At 49.4% G+C, this 22,982-nt stretch overlaps 1 protein-coding gene across 32 annotated transcripts in view; it reads right to left on the bottom strand.

Annotated features, from left to right (window-relative positions):
• The window catches only part of CACNA1C (calcium voltage-gated channel subunit alpha1 C), a 740,475-nt gene that overhangs the window by 89,842 nt on the left and 627,651 nt on the right, over positions 1–22,982 (bottom strand). For 31 of the 32 annotated variants that reach the window (NM_001136522.1, XM_089303273.1, XM_089303272.1 and 28 more), the window contains 6 exons: positions 12,867–13,074; positions 11,832–11,952; positions 9,635–9,749; positions 8,821–8,941; positions 8,475–8,544; positions 1,488–1,620 (listed from right to left, as the gene is read on the bottom strand). In NM_001136522.1, the coding sequence (NP_001129994.1) occupies positions 1,488–1,620; positions 8,475–8,544; positions 8,821–8,941; positions 9,635–9,749; positions 11,832–11,952; positions 12,867–13,074 (768 nt within the window). The remainder of the gene's footprint in view (positions 1–1,487; positions 1,621–8,474; positions 8,545–8,820; positions 8,942–9,634; positions 9,750–11,831; positions 11,953–12,866; positions 13,075–22,982) is intronic. The other variant, XM_089303271.1, reaches the window with a different exon arrangement.

Below are 22,982 nucleotides of genomic sequence, written 5' to 3'. Positions count from 1 at the left end.
AATATACATTAAGAGATAGGGAGGACAAGGTCTAACACTGGACCAACAGCTGGACAGACTAGAGAATTCAGGAGAGGCAGTATTTAAAGATCAGGGCTGAAAATTTTCTAGAACTTAAGAGAAATATAAATACATGGACCTAGGAGCTATAACATATGCTAAGCCAGATAAGTAGAAAGAAACCCATGCCAGGAGACATAGTAGTAAATCTGCAGCAGATCAAGGCCAACAATAGAGCAAAGGCAGCTACAAATGAAGACAGGTTACTTACGGAGGGGTGACTGTTGTAATTACAGCGAACTTACAGTGAAATAACACCTGTAATGTGCTGAGGGACAAACCTATCAATCTAAAATTCTATACACAACAGAGAGAGCAATTATAAAGAGAGGCCAAGTAGATTTTCCATAAAGGAATTAATGGAATTTCCAAAGAATGTACTTTAGGAAGAAAGAAAATGCTTACAGAAGGATGGGCTGGGATGTATCCTCTCTGCCCCCCCCCCCCCAAAAATGGTAGGGGACTACTGTTGTGGTGAACTGCAATACTTGCATCCTATATGAGTGGTGGTTTGAATTCTGGATATCCATTTCTAAACCATTTCCCAGCTAATGCACCTGGGAGAGCAGTGGAAGAAGGCCTAAGTTTTTAGGGTCCTGCCACTCATGCGGGAGACCTGGATGGAGTTTCAGGTTCTTGGCTTTAGCCTGGCCCAGTCTGGGCCATTGTGACCATTTGGAGAGTGAGCCAGTGAATGGAAGATTTTTTTCTCTTTTTCTTTCTCTCTCTCTCTCTCTCTCTCTCTCTCTCTCTCTCTTTCTCTCTCCCTGTGTTGTGTGTGTGTGCACCACTCTGTCTTTCAAATAAATGAATAAGTCTTTATTTTTTTAAATGGTAAACAAATAAAAAGGTAAGTTACATGTAAATCCAAACACACACTGTCTGAATAATAATAATAATAATAATAATAATAATAATGTGACATCTATCTTGGGTGAAAAATAAAGGCTGGGACTAAGATGCTAATCAACAGTAACAGAAGTCAGGAGAAAAGTGAGTTAAAACAGCCTGACGTCCTTCTCTTACACAGCAGGAGGTTTAAGGTGCTGTCTAACTTTATGGATGCTAATTATCCTAATATGATCATTAAAAATGTATGCATGTATCAAAATATTACACTGTACCCCAGAAATATGTACAATTATTGTTGGTCAATAAATAAAAAAAGACTGGTAAACTAAGAAGGATAATCAGCAAAGAAAAGAAGCTGAGTTTACGCATTTCTAACAGTGGAGAGGAGAATGAACACAGATTGTCTGATTCAGAATTCAGGGCTGTTTTCCCTGAACCAACGTCTGTTTACTCCAGGAGTGGGGAGCTGGGAGGAGCCCACGTTCCACCTAGAGATTCAGGGGAGACACAGGCATCTGCTTGGCTTGTACCACGAACAGAGCAGAGTCCCGCCTTCCCTCGCCATCCTCGCGTACCTGTTGTTGGGGCTGAAGATGAAAAACGCACTGGCTTCTGGCATAGGCACGGCCTTCTCCTTAAGGTGCAGCTCGGAGAGTGGCCGAGGGCGGGGGCCGACAGGCATCTCAGGCTCCTCCTCATCCTCTTCTCCTGCAGGAAAAGCAGCAGCTCTTGAAGTGACTCCGCCGCGCCACTTATTTTTATCCCTGTGCCATCTACTTCCAGAGGCAGGATGAAGACATCGTTTGTATCCCTGAAAATGTAGAGGTCCAGCCAAGACAGACACCCTGCTGTCTGTTGCGTGGGTATTGCTGGAGCTCATCTCTGCTAGAGAGAAGCTTTCCTGGCAGTACACAGTAAAATGGATATAAGTAGGATGCCCAACTCGCCATGGTTCAGCCAGGACTATCCAGCTTCCATACTGAAATCCCACATCACAAAGAACCCCTCAGACCCAGGAAACTGGGCTGGTCAGACATCCTGGCTAGAAGACCCAAGAGAGGGTGACCAGGGAAGACCAGGATATTGTCAGGTGTTATTCCTCCAACCTGGCTCCAAGTGGAAAGATCAGAAACAAACAAAAACAAACAAACTCACTTATGCAGGGATAACAGGACATAAACCCTGCCCTCAACAGGCCCTCTGTTCAAAAGTTTACGCACTGTCACCAGTTAAAAAGCTCCTTTGTCCTCCAAATCAGTGAGCGCATTTCATTTGGGCCACTGACTCCTTCCCTTGCAAGCATATTGCCCAGGGGAGGATGCACCAGCCAGCCCACTGGTCGAACATCAGCAGAGATGTCTGCGAGTGGGTCAGTGACGGCATGGGACTTAAGAGCAGTAGTTCTCCAGCCAGAAACCTGGATCCTAATCGTGGCTCTTTCCTTTCTGGCTATGGGCATTTTATTGAGTCTCTCCATGCCTCAGTTTATCCATCAAGGAAGGAATCGTAATAGCAGCACAAGCTTCCTTTAGAACCGAGCCTGACACAGAACAGCTGCTATGTAAGTGATAGCTGCTTGTATAACTATCTGTACCCAGCGAGAGACTCAGCCTATAAATCAGCACTTGGCATTTTTCTCAGCCTGATCCTTACCTGTGAGTATTCCCTAACAGTCTCCTCACAGCCAACTACTCCCTAAATGCTCGCTGCAGTGGGTTGAATAGTGTCCCCTCAAAATGCATGTCCACCCAGGACCTCTGAACATGACATCCGTGGGGCACAGAGTCCTTGTAGATGCAATTAGCTATGCTGGTGTCATGCTGGGCCCTAAGACTGTTGATGGTTGTCCTCATAAGGAGAGACATGAAGATAACGGCTCATGCAGGGAAGGGGGGGCCCTGTGGAGACAGAGGCAGAGACTGGAGGGATGCACCCACAAGCCGAGCACTGCCAGCCAGCACAGAAGGCAGCACGAGGCAAATATAGATTCTTCTCTAGAGCCTCGCGGGAGCGCTGTTCCGACACCCTGATTTTGAAATTCCAGGCTTCAGAGCAGTGAGAGAATAAATTTTTTGTTCTAAGTTGTCCAATGGGTGGTAAAGTAAGAACTTTAATTTGGGGTGTGGGATAGGGGCAGAGAGAGAGAGGGAGAGAGGGAGGAGAGAGAGAGAGAGAGAGAATGCTTCCATCAACTGATTCACCCCTCAAATGCCTGCAACAGCCAGGACTGGCTGAGTAAGAAATGAGGAGGCTTTGAAACTCAAGCCAGGTCTCCCACGTGGGTGGCAGGAACCCAAAGACTCGAGATATCACCACTAACTGTCAGGGTCTCCACTGGCAGGAAGCTGGCTGGAGTCAGGAGAAAAGCCAGGAATCAAATCAAAGCAATCTGACATAGGAGGTGGGGGTCCGGGCTAATGTGTTACCTGCGAGGCTGAATGCCCAGTGAGTGCTAACGGGTTCTGGCAGCCCCAGGGAACAAGCGCAGTCACTATGGGCTCTCATCTTCCTACCTGCTCTCTCCCGGACTGAACTTCTCTCCACCTTTGTCTGCAGCAGAGCTTACAAGAACCCCTTCTCCAGAGAGCATCCCTTACCCAGCTCTCCTGAGCACCTGTGCTCCAGAGAGTGACCTTCCTGTGAACCCCAGCAACACTCTGCACCCCCACACTCACTGGGCAATTAACACACAAAGCCTCAGACAGACACCTCATTTCCAGGGTACCTGACCCATCTACGTGCTGGAGACCTGGGAGTGAGAGGCCATGCCCGGCGCACAGGAACCATTATCTCTTGCTGATGATGGGGCCACCACACCCTTCATAAGGAGGGAGGCTTTGCCAAAGGAGAATCCAGTGGAGAGCAATCTGGCTGGAAGAAGGCAGTTTTGGGGAGCTCATCTGCAGAGCCAGCCACGCCTTTGTGTGCTCCCTCTTCTTCAGGTTAAAACAAAGCCAGGTGGTTGTTCTTTGTTAAGTGCAAAGCATTTAGGGCATCAAGGCTGTCTGGGAGGCCCAGGGGAATACAGGTGTGACTCAGACCCTCTCCCTTGGGCACTTGGAGCTGACCAGCAAGGCAACTGACACTCCCAGCAGAAGAGAGGTGCAAGCCGGAAGTCTGCATACAGGCCAAGAGTATCGATTTTTGACATCCCAACCTTGGTATGGAAGAGACAAGTCTACTTGATGCAGAATAAGTAAAACCAGAGTTGGCCTACCTCACAATATTTGTGAGTGAAATTTAATCGAGAAAAACTTTAAATTCCTGCCTAGGTGTTTGTATTTTTAGTTTTGCTCTAAATGATCCAAGAGTTTCTTATTTATGACAATTTAGTCACAGGTAATTTTATACTTATTTTAATTGCTCATGTTTCTAGAAAGCCATATTTCCTAGTGCTATGTTTCTCTGAGTTCTTAGCAAGGAAGCTTGTGTGCTGTTGCAGCTGCACTGGCCAACCGCACTACTGGGCAGTTCTGCAGAGGCAGGCAGTGGGTTACGCCATCAGATACATGTCAGTTGCAACTCAAGCCAAATGCTTAAGAGGAAACTCTTGGGGCCGGTGCTGTGGTGCACTGGGTTAACGCCCTGGCCTGAAGTACCGGCAACCCATATGAGCGCCGGTTCGAGACCTGGCTGCTCCACTTCCTGTCCAGCTCTCTGCTATGGCCTGGGAAAGCAGTAGAAGATGGCCCAAGTGCTTGGGCCCCTGCACCCACGTGGGAGACCTGGAAGAAGCTCCTGGCTCCTGGCTTCATATCGGCACAGCTCCAGCCGTTGCAGCCATCTGGGGAGTGAACCATCAGATGGAAGACCTCTCTCTCTGCCTCTGCCTCTCCTCTCTCTGTGTAACTCTGACTTTCAAATAAATAATAAATAAATTAATCTTTAAATATATATATGAGGAAACTCTTTCTGAAGGGCAAACTCAAACTTGTCAAGGGGCAGAAATGTGACAGCATGCCATGCCATTCCTAGTGTTTACTATGGGTAAGGAGGAAGGCGGACAGATCAGAAAAGGCCTGGTACAGCTCATTTTGGGGTTAGCAAGCAAACCACTAGACTTGTGCTCCCGAATGCCAGAGAAATCCCTTTGGGATTTTTTTTTTTTTTTTTTTTTTTTTGGACAGGCAGAGTGGACAGTGAGAGAGAGAGGGAGAGAGAGAAAGGTCTTCCTTTACCGTTGGTTCACCCTCCAATGGCTGATCCGATGGCAGGAGCCAGGTACTTATCCTGGTCTCCCATGGGGTGCAGGGCCCAAGCACTTGGGCCATCCTCCACTGCACTCCCTGGCCACAGCAGAGAGCTGGCCTGGAAGAGGGACAACCGGGACAGAATCCGGCGCCCTGACCGGGACTAGAACCCGGTGTGCCGGCGCCGCAAGGCGGAGGATTAGCCTAGTGAGCCGTGGCGCCGGCCCCTTTGGGATTTTTTTCATTTCTGTTCTCCAGGATGGGGGGAAGGGAAGGTGTTGGAAAAAGTGATAAGGGGGAAGCTGCTGCTTTAGACAACAACAGGGCTAGAATCTGCGCAAGCAAAACCTCTGCCCAGCTCAACCTCCCAACTGTGGTCCTCGTCTTCGGTGAACTCGCCCCTCCCCTCTGGGTAGTCGTCTTCCCCTCTGTGACTTTGCTCATGGCCAACAAGAATAAAAGCATCAGTGGCAAACATCTCGTGACTGTTACAAAGCACTGACCCGCACAGACACAGCAGTGGCTCTGGTCCTTCAGGAACTTCGGGCATTTAACGAGGCACGGGGTTCACTGGCAGAGACAGGGTGACGTGTGGTGGGAAAGGGATAACACACTGACAGTGCAGTGGGAGGGCAGGGAGCGAAGCGGAGGAAGCAGCTTCTGCACAAGGTCTCTTCTCTTTAGTGGCTGGGAAAATCCCAGAGTCACCCTCATTCCACTTTCTCCAGCATCCAAGCCATTAACAAACCCAGTCGGCCCGACCTGCAAAGTGTGCCCCAAATCCAATCACTCCCTGAGCTGTCACCCAGCCGTGTTGCTGCCTCGCCTGGACCACTGCACACTCTCCTCCCTGCCTCCAGTGCTGCTGCTCACCATCAGCTGTCCTTGCTTCCATGAGACCTTGAAAGGGAAAGTCCTCCTCTGCCCGGCGACTTGGGCGGCTCTTGCTCAGGTCACCCCCTTACCCACTCTGCTCCTGCCTGACCTCCCAGTCTCACCATCTGGCGCTCTGCCTTTGTCCTTTCGCTGCCAGGGGCACTTTCCCTCTTTGGAGCACTCCACAACCACGGCTTCCACCTAAGGTTCCACACCTGCTGGTCCCCTACCTGGACAGCTCTTCCCTCTGATTTCCTGGAATCATTTGGGTTTCAGCCCAAAAGTCATGTCTGCAGAGAAGTCTTCCTCAATCACACAAAGCAGCCTGCCCCTCCCAGACACCCAAACACAGCCCTGGATTTTATCATCTTCACAACACCTGATGCTACCTCTTTGGCTGCTTTGCTTTCTTATCTCTTATCTCTCTCCCCACTGACCCATCTCTGTCTGGCCCACAGCTGTATCCCTGGGGCTTGGCACCCCACCTGGCCTGCAGTAGATGCTTTGTAAGCAGTTATTAAGTGAATGAACATTGCCAAGGTTTCTTCCACCTCTTCATGTCAATGACCACAGTTTGGTCCTGAAGCCGAGGGCAGGACAGCCTCAATTATCTATGGACCGGAGGTCTCAAAGGCACGGAGACATGTGGGATGAACAGAAGTGAAAGCAAGGTGTGCAGTAGGGTAGAGAAGGGATTCTGAAATAGCTTAAGAATCCTGAGGCATTAGCAGAGTGTGGGAATCGCTTTCTGTTCAAAAGCACAGGCATTCCAAGACTCCACGAAGCCTGCTGGGTCATCAGAGAGATGCTTCTGTGATGGCCACCATGGTGACAATACTGTCATCATCCATCTTTCTGTGTCCCTGACATTCTTCTCTTTGATTTCATTAAAGCCACAAAGAGGAGAAAAGCCAGGAGGATGTTTAGAATAATAGAATTTGAGATTATTGTCATAGATGCAAGATGTCGGTCTGCCCCACAGCCACGTGGGAGGGACAGGCTGAGGCCTGACTGCAGCAGGGTGGGGGCTGTGGGGAGACCTTCAGATCCAGATGTCCCCTCTGCTGTGTGCCAGGAAGCTGCGTGCTGGAGAGAGCGGGGCCAACCTGGGATTCATGTCACCACTGTCCATCTCCTTAAACTTCAAAAAGATGCTTGAGTTCAGACTCCTATAGGAAACCTCCACAAACCCTGCCTTAACAATCACTGACATTGTGCTGATCTTGTTTCATTTATCTTCTTCGCTTCCCCTATTTTGCTGTTGGAACATTCAAAAAGTAACTTCTCAACATTTTAGACAGCTTGGCATTTTCAAAACAGAGCTAGAATAATAGTATGTCAACAAGATTAACAAAAACCATCTCCAGTCATTTATTTCCCAGTCCATATTCAATTTAGCCCAATTATTTACAGAATGGCACTTTGGTTCATTTGTTGATTCAGGGCCGAGACGAGGTCCTCCCCGTGTGTCTACCAAGTCTGCAAGATTGGCCCCCTCAGCCTGCCCTGCAAAGGATTTTAGGACTTCAAAGGGTCCCAACGTGGAAGCAGCCCTCCTGCTCTTCTCTCTGTCCAAGCCCCAGGGCACCCAACCTGTGCCCTTGTGGGAGTGGAAACGGGTGAGGGTGGAAGCCCACAGGAGGAGCCTACTTCCCAAGGACAACAGAAGAGGCCTGCTGGTGTCCCTGCACGTAAGCAGAGAACAGGTACAGCGAGAAGGCTTTCTGCCACCTAACTGGCTTTCCCTCCAGACACAGCCTGGTCCACACAGAGAAGGAAATGCCTTGACCCCGAGCTGTTGACTTCAAGCTTGAAGCCGATGATAGTATCTGCAATTCTAGGTAAGAGGAGGGCAAGTCTGGGGTTTGGACAGGATGTGAGGCTGCAGGAAGCAAAGCTAGTAAAGCCTGGGGGAGGACCTCTGACCTCTGACATTAACACCCCCTGAAAGGGGACTCCCTGCCCAGTCACGTATCATGAGAAGATGGGGTCAGTAAGAGCTCTCTGGACAAGAAGAGACCTGAAAGAACTTTACAAATCAGCAGGGGGGACGCCGGTGGTGGCAGCCATCCCTGCACCCAGCTGAGTAAGGGCAAGGGCAGACGTGAGATTTGCCACAATTACAAAGAGAGCAGAACACAGCAAAAGGTGCTATACTAACACATCAGGCAAGGAAACGATGATTTGACCAACATAGAATATAAGGAAACCTTGCAGGTATATAGAAGCCAGCTTCCAAAGAGCACAAAAGCCTTGCTCAACTGTAATCTTATCTAACCTAGTGTTGGTACTATGTGGAAACCATAAACCAAGTTTTCCCTCAGATAATCATGGCAATACATAAGTACAGAGACAGGAGACATTTAACAGTGCCACATGCTGGCAAGGAGAACCTGGAGCCACTGGCCCCAAACTCATGGCTGTCCGCACATGGCTTTAGAATTTGCATATCTACCCTCAACCTCCCATCTCAAGGTCAGGCAGTGGGACCGGTACCTGTGGTTTCCGGGTTGGGGTAGGGACTCTTATCCTCACTCTCATTGGGCTGGAGGTCATCCATGTTGATCTAGGCAGCCAAGGAGGGGAAGAAGAAGAAGTTAGATAAGTTCCACAGTTTTAGAGGCTCAGAGTAGCCTTGAAATTGCACAACAATCAGTGGCTGAGCTCAAAAACCCACCTTTGTCACCTGAAACATCCTCTTCAGACACCAGCAGAGGCCTGGAGTCAGCCAAGTGCATCGGCTCTATTCCCACCGAGTGGCCTCCCTCTGTCTTCTTAGGAAGACCGTGGCCCCCATTCCCTCAGCAGTGGCCACAGCTCCTGGAAGGAGATGGCGACTCACCTTGGTGGTAGGCGGGGACTCTCCATCAGCTGTAATGGATTTCAGCTCAATTTTCTCCTCCTTGGCCTCCTCCAGGGCCGGCTTCCCTACCACCTCTTGTTTCTTCTCCGGGCTGGCAGTCCTGGCCGGTCAGCAGGAGGAAAAGAGAAATGGATGTTTACTGGGGTGGCAAGGAGCTGTTCTGGGGTCTACTGGGCTAGCGGGAGCACAGTCCTTGCATGGACATCCAGGGCACATTGCGTGTGCAACTTAATCACAAGTGCACCTGGCTTGCCTGGCACTCAATGGGCCCCTTCCAGCCGCTGCTCCAGTTCATTCATCCAAGAATGATTCTGGCTCTCATTTAGGATTGGTTCCTGGAGGAACACTACTCGGTGCCAGGTGGATGCGTGGCCTATGACTGTCCCACCTAGACACTGACGGGACACTCAATGCAGGGCCCACTCTTGCTTTCTTATCACTGGAAATGAAGTAGAAAACACCGAGGAGGCAGCGCTCTGAAAGCTGTGATTCTGCTTCCCCTCCGAGGGGGCTGCCTTCCTCCTTCCCCACCCTACATTCCTACCACCTCTGATGGCTTCTCTGGTGGGGGAAATGCAACACCTTGGTGGGGACTGCAATCCACACGGTCCTTCTTTAGAGCACCACCCAGGAATTGAGAGAGGCCCAAGTTACTGCAGGAAGCCTTAGGCCCAGGGCCCTCCTAGGAGTGAAGGGATCGGGGGCCAGCACCAAGCCTCCCTGACCCTCCAGTGGGAACGTATTCCAGAACTGGGATTCTGGGGCCTTGGCCTGGGTGAGTGTAGAGGGTTACCTGGCCAGCTTCTTTCTCTCCTTCTCTTCTTCCTCTTCCTTTTGGGCAGAAGTAAGGCTCTCAGCATCAGCCAGGTTGTCCACAGCAATGGCCAAGAACACATTCAGTAGGATATCTGTTTGTGTCCATTCTTAAAGAAAATGATGCTTGGCCTTGGGGGTATTTGGCGGGCATAGGGGACAAGGAAGAAGCAGGAGACACAGGGGTAGAGTTCCCCAGCAAAGACAGCCTGACACTGACCCACTTTGACAAAGCCCAACAGTGACCCTCTCCCTTTCCTTCTCCATAACCCTATTAGCCACCTGGAGTATCCTACAAGGTTGAGACCAGGCAAGCTTGCAGGTTGGAGCGGGGTGGGAGTGAGGTAGCAAGCCCTGCCTTGCTCTTTAATTGCGGGGTTTTATTGTTGGGTGTCCCCCGAGAGAACTGCTGTGACTGATACTGTCAACAGTATTGTCTCTAATAGAAGGCAGAATGCTCTTAAAAGTGGTTATTATAACTGGCACTGAGGAGGTAGCCTGGCATCTCTGCCAAGCCTCTATGTGAACCCACACATACAAAGACCCTTGGAGGGTCTGCCTGGAGCTGGCCAGAGCTTGGGAATTCCAAACCAAAGCAGTTATTTGCCCACTTCTTCCCACCCTGCCTCCCTCCCTCACCCCCAACAATAGAAACACAGGTTCAGAGAAAGTACAGCTGGACAGGGTCTTCAAGTTCATGTTGTTGACCTCTACCCCCAGGTGCCAGCCATCCCCATCATTTCTCGTATAGGGAAACTGAAACCCAAGCAGGTAACAGGCTCGTCCCAGGAAGTGCAGACCCCAGGGGCCTTGTCTGCATCATCCCACAACAACTCAGAATGATCTCCTAAGTAGCAGTCAGTTATTGTTACTCTACTACAGGCTGAGGTCCCCTTAGCCAAAATGGTTGGGAGGACCATAAGTGTTTCCGATTCCTGTCCCCCAGCCCACTTTTTTTGTTTGCATGTTGGAATATTTGCATAGATCTAAGGAGCTATCTTGGGGATGGGGCCTAAGTCGAAACACAAAATTCATTTATGTTTCATAATGTATCTTATACAAGAGTACTTTGAGAAAGTTTGTGGAGAAGCAGCACTGAAAGATGTTTATTTTGGTGCCAAAAAATGGAAATCCTTACATAGCTGTTCACAATATGCATTTTCCATGACCTTTTGAAAGATCTCTCTTAGGCATGGCTCTCAACGTGTTTTGCATCAAAACAGACATCTTTTCAGTTTCCCATGAACCTTTTGAAGTACCCTCAGATACATAGCCAGAAGAAAACTTTATATCAGGTTTTTAATAATTTGTGCATGAAACAAAGTTTCACGGTGTGGAATTTTCCACTTGTGGCATCAGGTCAGAGCTCTAGAAGTTCCCAATTTTCCAGCACTTCAGATTTCAGATTCTTGGATCAGGGATGCTCATCCCAGACCACAATTCAGTTACTCAGGTAGAGCCTGTGGTTTGCCGAGGCCGCCCAGCTGGCCAGTGGGAAGCCTTGTCTGTAGGCCTCACTGTCTACGTGTGCTTTACCTGGAACTGCTGTCTAACTCCTGAGTCTCTGGCCAGCGCTCTTCTACTTTCCCTCCCCGCCTCTGGACATAGTGCTCCCGTGGCCCAGCTCAGGGAGTGTCTGCAGAGTCTGCCTGCGGAAGCCTGGGCTGCTCTGCCTGTGACTAAACGTCCTGGGGAGCAGTTTCAGAGGGAGGGACACTGAGGGTAAAGCAGGGAGGAGAGATGAAGGTCATTTCAAGGACAAAGGCTTGGTCATCCCTCACTGAGCAGGTGCAACAGCCCCCCCATGGAAGCGGCGTGCCCAACTCCACAGAGGCCTCTGGGTGAGTAGCTGCCCACACCACAACACCAGGGGGCGGTGTTCACCTAGATTAACACCAGAACCCGCCTGTGGAGTCGAGCAATGAGGCAGCCTGAACCGGCTCAGGAACAGAAATGTGCATCCTCACACCAAAGCTGAGGTTTCCACCCACGCCCACCTCCACCGCCAAAGCAGCCCTAGTCTGGGACACGTTTCTTCCCCAGAACAGCCTCCCCCAGCTCGCCGGGACACCCAGTGCTCTGTGTCCCGTGCTAGGCCCAGCAGGCACACCAGTTTGGCATTGTGCCACAGGCTGAGGGGGGCGGGCAGAGGGGTTGGGGTCAGCAGCAAAGGATACAATTTCCACAGATGAAGAGGATGATGAAGTAAATACAGACTAACATCCCTGGAAAAGAGGGGCCGCCATAAGCCATGATCCCATCATACATCACCGAATTCCAGTCCTCCCCGGTCAGGATCTGAATGACACATTCCCACCAATAAGGGACACAGCGTTAGACCAACAGCAAACCCCAAAACGCCCCTGCCCTGCCCTGCCCCTCTATGTTAATAAAAATGTCCAAAGTCTCTTTTCATCTGCTCTCCCTCCTCCTGGCCCCCAGGTCTCCACCCCAGGGGCTCTGAGCTATTAACCTGGGTGAGTTTGTTGCTATCCTCAGGCAAAGTGTGTGGCTATAGGCATCGTTATTTGATCAAAACCCCTCCTACTGTCCACACACAGTGCATGAGCTGACCCCGGGAGCCACACCTCGGGCTGGGCTTTGGGCCCCTTTACTGTTTTGAATGCATTTGTTTAGATCGTATTAAACTGCACCAGCCAGTTTTTCCCAAACACCAGTCATGGGGGTACTACCTTTAAGGTTTTTGGTACCGCCTACATTATTTTTCATTTTACTCTATAAACCAAATCAGTTTCAAGTTTAGTAAGTGCCATGAAAGTTTTTCCCTAAGTCGAGATCACTACAAAATCACAAGTTTGAAGGACTAGTTATATTTGCTTCCCTGGGGCAAGTGTGTGAGTAGCCAAGTCAGAGCTCCTCCAGCCTCCCCTCCCCCAACAAGAGCAGCCAGGGCTTCACGCAGAATTTATCTGACCCAAGGGTTCCATGGCGTAGAGTGAAGTTTTAAGCTACTCCCTTAGATTTCTCCTGTAAGAGTTCACCACCAACACCCCCGCCCCCTGGGGGGGGGTCTCCATGGGGCTGGCAGGAGGGGACACTACACAGGGGACCCAGGGCCCGTCAGGGATGACTGCCCAGGCTGGCTCTGCTTGCCCGGCAGCAGGCCAGGCTTCCTGCTACCTTGTCAAGGCCCCTCCCACCACCCTCCCCACCTCCTTAGCACTCTGCCACCCTCCCGGAAGAAACTGTACCTGAAACACGGTGAGCAGGGACTGCGGGAAATTGTCGAACGTGCTCCTCCGGGTCTGCATCTCATCGAAGTTGAACTTGCCTCCAAACAGCTGCATCCCCAGCAGGGAGAAGATGATGATGAAGAGGAAGAGGAGCAGGAGCAGGGAGGCGATGGAGCGCACCGAGTTCAGCAGGGAGGCCACCAGGTTGCTCAAGGAGTTCCAGTACCTGGAGCCCAACACAGGGAGGGAGGTCAGCTGCCTTTCCCTTCAGGCTCCCGCCTGCCCATCCTTCCTCATAACTCCCTGCCTGTCCGCTGCTACAGGTCCCAAGAAGGTTCCCACTCCCTGCTCTTCCCTTTCCCCGGGTGGGGACAGGATGGGGAGGGGGGGTGTGGGTGAGTGTGGAGCTTGTCGGTTCCCATCTCGGGACCAGTGATGTGTAACTTGGAGGAGAAGGGACTCAGGGCTCCAAGCCTGCTGACTGCATCACCCTTGGACAAGTCCCTTAGCTCCCCCACTTCCTTCTGCCTCCCTGTCTGAGAAATGGAGATGCCACTGGGCTACTGGGAAGATTACATGATGTAACCCTCAGCTGCCCAGGAAAAGCCCCAGCACACAGTGGCTGAGGGTTAGTAACTCCGCCGCTGGGCTTCAAGCAGAAACAAAGCACTTTCTTCCCAAGAGTGCCAGTCTGAACTGAGCCTGGGCAACAGTTGTCCAGCACGGACCCGAGTCAGGTCACTCATGTTTGAGCAAAGTTTCCCACGTTTACTGTCTTAAGTATGGGTTGGGTAAAAGCTAGTCTTCTGGAAATTCTGATTCAGTAGCTAGAGTTTGGGCCCCAAAAATCTGGATTTTCAATGAGGATCCCACAGGACTCTGAGAAGGAAGTCTCAGATTGTAACAAACCCGTCACAGCCTCGGGGGACAGGTCAACATACATGTCCTCCGTGAGTGGCCCAGGCAGCTCTGCCACAAGCAGAGAGCGGCTTCAGGTGGGATCCTTGGAGCAGGACCAGCAATCTTTCCTCTGCTAATACAGAGGCGCTCACCATAGCTTAGGGAAATCCCTTTCTCAGGGAAAAGTGAGTGAGGGGAACCTACTAACAGCTACTGACAGTGGCTTGGGCACCTGTGCAAGGGTCAGTTCAGGACCAGGAAATGCACTGTAGCAAAAGGGATACAGTCCCTGCTGGGAGCAAGTACAAAAACCAGAAAAATCGCATTTCCCTATGGCTCCTGGGCTGGCCTTCCAAGCCACTGACTTTTGACTTCCCCCATTAGAGATCCCAGCTCATCACTAGCTTAAGTGGATGATGTGTGAACCACCCCATGGCAGAGCCCACAGCTGTGCCCTTAGTCCAGTCACTTCTCCAGAGAATACCCCCAAGTTAAGTGCAGGAGCAGATGGGCCAATGGTTTATTGGGGGGAAGGGAAAAAGAAAGAGAGAGAACACGCTCCCATCCACTGGCCCACTCCCCAAATCCCCAAATGCCCACAATGACTGGGGCTGAGCTGAGACTGAAGCTTAGAGCCAGGAACTCCATCCACGTCTCCCATATGGGTAGCAAAGACCTAACTATTTGAGCTATCACTGCTGTGTCCTGGGGTCTGCATTGGCAGGAGCCAGGGCCAGGCAACAAATCCAGGCACTCCAGTGTTGGAGGCAGCCATCTTACCACCAGGCTCAAAGCCTACCCCAGAAGCTGCAGCCTTGCCCACTCTTTCTCCTTCACAAATTCATTTCCTCTCCCTTTTACCTGCCAGCCACAACTCCTCCTCTGCAGGAGAATGTTAATCTACATTTATTTGTATGTGTTCTAGGCATACTCTGCAATGTTACTTACTTGTGACAGTCTTGTTTAATCCAAATAGGCTCTGAGCCCAGAGGCTTCTCCTCTGTCTTCCCCATCTTTGGCCCCAAATCAATTTTGCATAACCCAGTATGTGTGATGGGCTGTGTGGGGTCCTAATGGGTTAGAGGGCAAAGTGTTCTGCTTGAAGAAGGAAGGAAGAAAAACTCTCTGGGGTACAATGCCCTCTGCTCCTAAGCTCAAAGCAGCCTTCCCCAACCTGCCTGGAAATCAAAACCAGCTGGGGAGCTTCTTCATCTTCTAAACCCCAGTCCCACTCTGGAACCGTGACATCACGACCATGGAGCTGGGGCTTGGCGGAGCCCCATGCAGCCAGCCCAGCCCTCACTGGTGCCTCATGGGCATTAAAGCTCCAACTGTAGCAGTTATTTATTTAAGGAACCAGTAATTTTAGAGCATGTTTATAACAAAAATTTCCAAATAAACCACATGGGAAGGCTTCTGCATGTGGACTAAGGTCACAGAGCCCTGTGGAGAGCCACAGTATCATGTTCAATTGTCATGGAATATTCTGGAAAAGTCTTAATGGCTGTGGGAGGGTAGAGCCTTAATTTTCATGAGGTACATGGACAGGAGGGAAATAACTCAACCCAGGCTCATTTCTCTGTCCTATCTCTCAAGGTAGCGAGACAGGAAGCACCTGAATCCACAGAGGAAGTCTTCATAAATGGGGAAGAAGTTTGGCAGTGCGGACCAGTGTAGGAGGCAGAGAGGGGAGGGGAGGTGGGAGGGGCATCTCCTGAGGGAGGAGCCTCTCAGAGAGCCTGGGCTTCTAGGGAAGAGGCGGCTGTGGTGGAGAAACAAACTGAGCCATCCACTAGCGGAGAACTCTATTCTGAAATGGTTGGCATGAGCAGTGGCAAGTAGTGACACTCTACAGGGGCCAGCAGAGAAACCAGCGTAAGAGCAGGGATGGCCAAGGGAGGCTGAAAATGGCCAAGGATTCTATTAAAAGTGAGAACTGGAACAGGTGTTCAGCTTAGTGGTGAAGGTGCCGGTATCCCACATTGGAGTGTCTGGGTTTGATTCCCAGCTCTGGCTCCTGACTCCAGCTTCCTGCTAATGCAGACTCTGGGAGGCAGCAGTGCTGGCTCAAGCAGCTGGGCCTTCATTTATCGCTGATAGAAAGGAGTTTTGTAGGTGCCCAGGCGGCAGCCTGACGGGTGGGTGGAGTGACACGGAATACCACATGGGGGAACTGGCTGGTAGCCCTACAGATCTTCACACTCTGAGCTCGTTAGCATCCTTTGGATTCCATGGCAGCGCCATTATGGCCTGAGATGAGACAATGGCCTCTCACGTACCAGAACCTCCCTCCTGTTTAGGAAGACTGGCTGGTAGCAAGGTAGAGTGGTCAATGGCACGTTAACCACGACTTACTGAAGCTTTGATCCTAAAGGGTCCAAGATATGAAATCACACATCCACATGCCAACAGTGAGCCACTTCAAGTACACGGTGTCTTGGTCATGGCACACTGAGGACTGAGAAGACCTGAGCCAAGAGCACTATCACCACTTCAGAACAGGCTCAGGGCACCCACAGAGATCTATACTCAGCGTTCGGGTTCACAGGGCCCAAAGTGCAGGCCAGCTGCAGAGGCGCCCCTCCCCTCCTCACATGCTCCACCCACCCCACCCTCCGCCTTGGTGTCAACTTTTCTTTCCCATCCTCTGGCCACTCTGAATCATTCTCTTCAAAGCACAGGCGTTTGTCTACCCAAACCACACCCATCTATTTATGTTTGAGGGCTTCTAATCACATCCCCTTCTTTGTTAGGAAACATCTCCCCATGCCCAACAGCCTTCCTGTAGGTTCTGTCGCTTGCTCACCACCCATTCACTTTTGCTACCATTCTCCTCTGCCTCTCTGGGTTTAAGTTACCATCATCTGTTCACGTATACTTTTATCCTCATTTGTTTTTCCTCCTCTAAGTCTATCTCTGAGCTTGAGGCTCTATGGATTGCTACCTCCTTTTCTGCAATATAAAGAGATCCTTGCCTTCCTTGAATTGGAGCTTTCATCTCATGAGTCTTTTGCTTCAAAGAGCTCAGAGTGTGGTCCTTTCTCTTTATTCTAGGTATAGAACAGAGCCTTGAACTTTCTATAAATAAAATATCTTCAAAAACCAGCACCAACCACTTTGGGGTACTTTGCAAATGCTTCACTGTCCTTCCTCTCCATTGCAGAGAGGGTCATAACTAAATTTATACCTGACCCAGTCATTCCTTTCCTGAAAGGTAAAGACAAAATCCTCTTAGTCTCACTGGCAAGTGATCTATTGGAAGAATATTTATAAAGTAAATTTCACGGGATGAGTCTGTGAGATGTGGACTTCATGGGAGGGGATGAAGCCAGGAGGAATGGGAGTTAGGTGAAATGACCTGGGAAGCAGGTAGAGGGAAGCCCTGGTCCTTTAAGACTCAATAAGGCCTGGAGGGATTCGTTTAACAGGAGGCTGAACTAAGCATATTCTGGGCCAGAAGAAAACACAGAGAATTCTAGACTGTCTAGGTGAGTGTCTGGAACAGCCTGGGGGTGACAGCCTCATCCACTGGCTGAGTTCCTGTTGGTCTCTGCCTCTGCTCCCTCAACTTCACTCTTAGTCATACCTGGCTTGGCTAACAAGTTCACAGGTTTTGTCTAACCTGTTTGCATCTGATGCCTTGGTCACATAGAGCCTGCACCTGGCCAAATAGCAAGGCAGCCTGGCCTTGACCTTGGGATGGCTGTAGGAGGGTGCCCCTTAGAACTGCTGGACCAGGAGCTCCTCAGGGTCACTTAGCTGTGCCCTACAGCCATGAAAGTGTCAGGAATGGGGAGGGAGCACATTCAAGTCCTCTCCCGAGCATCTTCCTGGTCCCCAGGAGGTGATACACTCAGCCCCCATCACAGAGAATAACCGCCCTCTAGGCCCGTGCCCAGCATGCAGCTCTTGTGTTTGAGCTGCCTTCTCCATAGATTCTTGGCCAAAAACTGGGCAAACACAAAACACTGACCTTCTTGTCCATACTTTCCCCATCTGCACATTCAACTAGATGTGAAATGAAAATATTTAGGGGGAAAACTTGTGTCTCTTTAGACCTTATCTTGTCATTACCAGGGGTGATGAGGCCTGTGAAATCATTTGGTCCGGCCTTGTCACAGCGATCACAGGTGGGACTCAAAAATTCTATGGCAGGCTAATTTTTAAGGTGATCAAGTTGTATGGCCTATGGATCATGCTATCAATAACCAAATGGCCCTTGGCAGATAAAGGTTCCCCACGCCTGCAGGCCTAAGCAATGCATACAGCAACTGTTTACATAGCAGTTGCACTGTAGTAGGTACAAGTAGTCTAGAGGAGGTTGGAAGTGTTTAGGAAATTGTGTGCAGGTGATTTGCAAATGCTATACCATTTTATACAAGGGACATGAGCATCTGTGGAGCTTGGTATCTGTGTGCACCCCCTCAGGATACTGGGGGCCGACTGTATACCTCCTTCCCACTGGCCCTCATTGAGCTCACAGGCCCCATGGGTCCATTGGAAGAGTGGAGGCTAGAGGGTGGTGGGAGAGGGGGAGTGGGGCCGAGGCCCACAGCCAGACTCTGGCAGAGAATCAGAGGCATTCACAGCCTGGAAGAGTTGCAGAAGGCTCTCACCTTGGGGCTCTGTGGAGCTCCACGGTGGTCATGATTTCTGAGTGACTCCTTATTGAGTCAGTCCCAGCTCCCATTGCAGGGCCTGGGAAGGGGAAGAGCTGGAAAAATGAGGGGCTGTCACAGGTCCCAGAGGGGGGAGAATAGCAAGTGCAGGGGGGATCCTTGGCGCTCCAAGCTGACTGTATGAATAATGGGATGTGATTAGGAACCTGGAGGCACATCCAGACTTAACCTACCTGAGGCCCCTCTTCTTCCTTACAGAGTGATGGATCAGACAGGACTGACACAGAGACCGACTGGCTGTTGAGTCTTAGCAACATTTAGGGACCCTGAAACCTCACAGCAGGAGAAAGCACCCCACCCATCATGTAGCTGGAAGGCCTGCTGCTCTGGGCAATTTACCCAAAGAGAACAAAGACTTAGGGCACGTGCAGGCCCCTCTGTTCTCCCAGGAGTAGGGCTTTTGTCTTCCTTATTCTCCCCTATCCCACTGATAGCACTGTGCCCCTCAGCAGTATGCACAAGGCAGCTCTGCACTTGCAGTCTAGTGCAGGGCTTCTGGGATTTAGTTTTCATGAGCCACACGGGATGGAAGATATTCACACACACACACACACACACACACACACACACACACACACACAGTATGCTCTGCAAGGTGCTTTCAGACTGTGACAACACACACAGTGTAAGCACATGGAAAATTCAGCTTATCAACGATCCTGCCAAGACCTCTGGTCTCACCAGGCAGTATGGATGGGTCAGAAGTCCATGCCAGCCACATCCACTCATAAAAGCAGCTGAGAATGTCATGGACTAAGAGTGATGATGTCACAAAGACAACACGCTATTTTACTTTATTTCTAAATGTGTTTTATACACATGATGGACTATTATTCAGCCATAAAAAGTAAAATCCTGACATTTGCAACAAAATGGATGGAACAGGAGGTCATTATGCTAAGTGAAATAAGTCAGACCCAGAAAGATAAATTCACAGGCTTTCTCTTATTTGTGGAAATTAATATATTAGAATACAAAAATTGTGTGGATGTCATGTCATTTGGTATTTAGTCATAAACAGTGCCTCAGTGAATCATACCATGTACATGATAACATAACCCTTCCATCTGCCGTGCTTGGATCCTGTCATGAACCCTTCACTTTGTGATGTTAATAGCCCTGTTTTCAATAAAAATAGTATACATATATGCATGCATATAGGGTCTACATATAATGTGAATATGACAAAAATTTAAAAATTCCTGAATTTGAAAACTAAAAAAAACTTTAAACATTTTTAAAAAGAGAAATGAAAACTATTTTTTAAGCTTGCAGTAATTACAAATGATTTATTACACACACTGCTCAACTGTTGGGAACATACTGACTGTGGTGACATCATGGCTGAGGGCCACTGTTGACATTGGTGTTCCCAACTCTTGGGCCTCTGGCAAAGGCATGGGCAGGGGGAGGGCAGGTTGAAATTAATACATTTCAAATGCTGAATTCATAGCAGTTCACCATTACAAAGGGCTATTTTTTGAGATAAGAAAATGGACAAAGGACAACAGCAGGAAATAGGGCAGTGGTTCTCAAAGTGAGGTCATGAGGACACCAGCATGGAACTCTCTAGGGGTCACTGGCCTGCCTCTGTAGGGGAGGTTCTACATTGTGATTATCCTTAATGAGTTCAACTCAGCTTAAGAATCACATTCATGGGTTCAGACCACATTGTAAAAAAAAAAAAAAAAAAGCTTCTAAAGCATAGGGACTATAGTAAGACGCTACAACATGTTTCTGGGGGATTTTAAAAAGAAGAGGGAGAAATATATGTGTCTGATGTCAGGACCACACACAGGCGACCCATCTCAAGGCTCAGCTTAAGGGACCACAATGTCCACACGCAGCCCATATTTTAGGCACTTTCGTGGTCACTGGATTGCACTGAGCTCGTGCCTGTGGCTGGGGACGAGGTCCAGAGGACACATGCGATTTCCCAGCTCAGTCGGCCTTTTTGTTGTTTTCCAAAGTCCCAAGAAGGTTTGGAGACTTGAAAATAGGAAGATAATAGCCTTTGTCAAAGCAACTTCCAATTAGATAATAACATTATTCTGTGTATAAACCCCATAGAGATCTGAAAGTACTATTAATCCTTCTTATGGAAGAACTCCAAGGAGCTCTCTAACAAAGATAATTGTTGAGGGGTAGTGTTTGGTGCAGCAGTATAAATGGCCAGAGTACCTGGTTCAAGTCCGGACTACTCCACTTCTGATCCAACTTCCTGCTAACACACATTCTGGGAAGTAGCAGATGACAGCTCAAGTACTTGGGCCCCTGCCACCCATGTGGGAGATCCAGATGGAGTTCCAGGCTCTTGACTTTGGCCTGGCCCAGCTCTGGCTGTTGTACACACTTGGGGAGTGAATCAGTGATGAAGTATCTCTGCCTGTCTGTCATTTCTTTCTTACTGTCTCTCTGCCTTTCAAATAAAATTAAAATAAATAAATAAAAATTTTCAAAAGAATCAGCTTTTGAAAAATGGTTTTTTGGCAATACTTTCATATTAGAAATAGACAAATTAGTGATTAAAAATAGAATGAGTGCTAAATCTCTTCAAGATAGTATAACAATATCTAACAGCAATGCTTCTTTTTTTATAGAAATCTAAAAAAAAAAACAAAAAAAAACACAAAACCCCAATGCATAGACTTTTGAGCATTAAGAGGCACTGAAAACTCCAAGTTAAAAATAGCTTGTGGGCCGGCACCACAGCTCACTAGGCTAATCCTCCGCCTTGTGGCGCCAGCACACCGGGTTCTAGTCCTGGTCAGGGCGCTGGATTCTGTCCCGGTTGCCCTCTCCAGGCCAGCTCTCTGCTGTGGCCAGAGAGTGCAGTGGAGGATGGCCCAAGTGCTTGGGCCCTGCACCCCATGGGAGACCAGGAGAAGCACCTGGCTCCTGCCATCAGATCAGCGCAGTGTGCTGGCCGCAGCGCGCCGGCCGCTGCGGCCACTGGAGGGTGAACCAACGGCAAAGGAAGACCTTTCTCTCTGTCTCTCTCTCTCACTGTCCCTCTGCCTGTCAAAAAAAAAAAAAAAAAAAAAAAAAAAGCTTGTACCAGACCTCAGGGGGAGCAAGTAAAATCACCATCTATCTATCCATAAGATTCCATATGTGACATTCTTGAAGTCTCGTCTCACGGGCACTACAAGACAGTGTGACCTGTTGGCCCCATGTTTCAAGGAGTGGCTGGGAACACAGTAACTGAAAACTGGTGCACCTGCCTTTAAAACATTACTTATTATTTATCTGAGAGAGAGATTGAGAGGTAAAGAATGAGCACTCCATCCTCTGGTTCATTCATCAAATGCTTGCAATTCTCAGAATGACGTTTGGCCAAAGCCAGGAGTCAGAACCAGGAGCCAGGAACTCAACACAGGTCTACCACTTGGATGCAGGAACTCAGCTACTTGAACCGCCGATTGTTGCCTCCCAGGGCACACATTAGGAAGAAGCTAGTGTCAGGAGCTAGAGCTAGGGATCAAATCCAGGTACTCGGATATGGGACATAGTTTGTTCATTGTTAGGCTGCAAAATAGGAAGAATAATAATGGTAGTAACCTATCCTCTCCCTCACCCCCTTACAGGAAACTGTGAAGGTTAATGGAGCTAACAAATGTAAGCTTTTGGGTCATGCTGACACAGAGCAAGCACTGACATATGTTAATGATGAGTGTCAGTAGTGTTTCTAATACTTTCACTACAAACCAAGGATTTTCCTGAAATGCCAACATTTTCAGGACTTTTAGGAAGAGCTCTTTTTTGGGAGGAGATGGGGAAGGAGGCTGTTGTTCAGAAGTGCTAAACATATGGATGTAAATTCCGTGTACATGAGGCAGGCTTTTGGCTTAGCAGTTAAGATACTGGCTAAGATGCCCATGTCTGGTATCAGTGTCTGGGTTTGAGTCCTGGTTCTGTTCCAGATTCCAGCTTCTGGCTAATGCACACACTGAGAGGCAACAGGTAATAGCTCAAGTAGTCTGTTCCTGCCACCCACCTGGGAGACCTGGATGGAGTTCCCAGCTCCTGCCTTCAGCCTGGCCCAGCAGGGACCCAACTACTTGAGCCATCATCTGCTATCTCCCAGGGTGTGTATTAGTATGAAGCTGGCAGAAGTTGAGCCAGTACCCAAACCCAGACACCCTGATATGGGATGTGGGCATTACAAACAGCTTCTTAACTACAGCACCAAATGGCCACCACTGAACTCAACACTTTTAAATTCCTTGTCTCACTGGATCATCTGTAACAGCAGTGTGTGTGCTGGGTGGTTGCTGAGAAAAGTGTGAAGAGAACAGAAATACCACGGGATGCTTTGCAGGGCCAGCTGACTCACTCAGCCAAGTTCTGAAGGACACTGGGCTAGGTGTGCCAACCTTTGTTAGTGTGATGACCACCAAAGACTCCCCACAGCACAGATTTGTTGGGTCCCTAATCAGAGATCTTATTTTGTTTTAGTTTATTGGAGGAGGAAGAGGAAAGAAGGAGGAGGAAAGCCCAGATGCTGGTTCACTCCCCAAATGCCCACAATGGAAAGGGCTGAGCCAGGGTTGGG

This window comes from Oryctolagus cuniculus, chromosome 9, assembly GCF_051225735.1.
Source record: "Oryctolagus cuniculus isolate XC-2025 breed Fujian yellow rabbit chromosome 9, ASM5122573v1, whole genome shotgun sequence".
Taxonomy (NCBI): domain Eukaryota; kingdom Metazoa; phylum Chordata; class Mammalia; order Lagomorpha; family Leporidae; genus Oryctolagus; species Oryctolagus cuniculus.
Note: the sequence above shows the minus strand (reverse complement) of the source record. Positions and strands in the feature narration are given on the sequence as shown.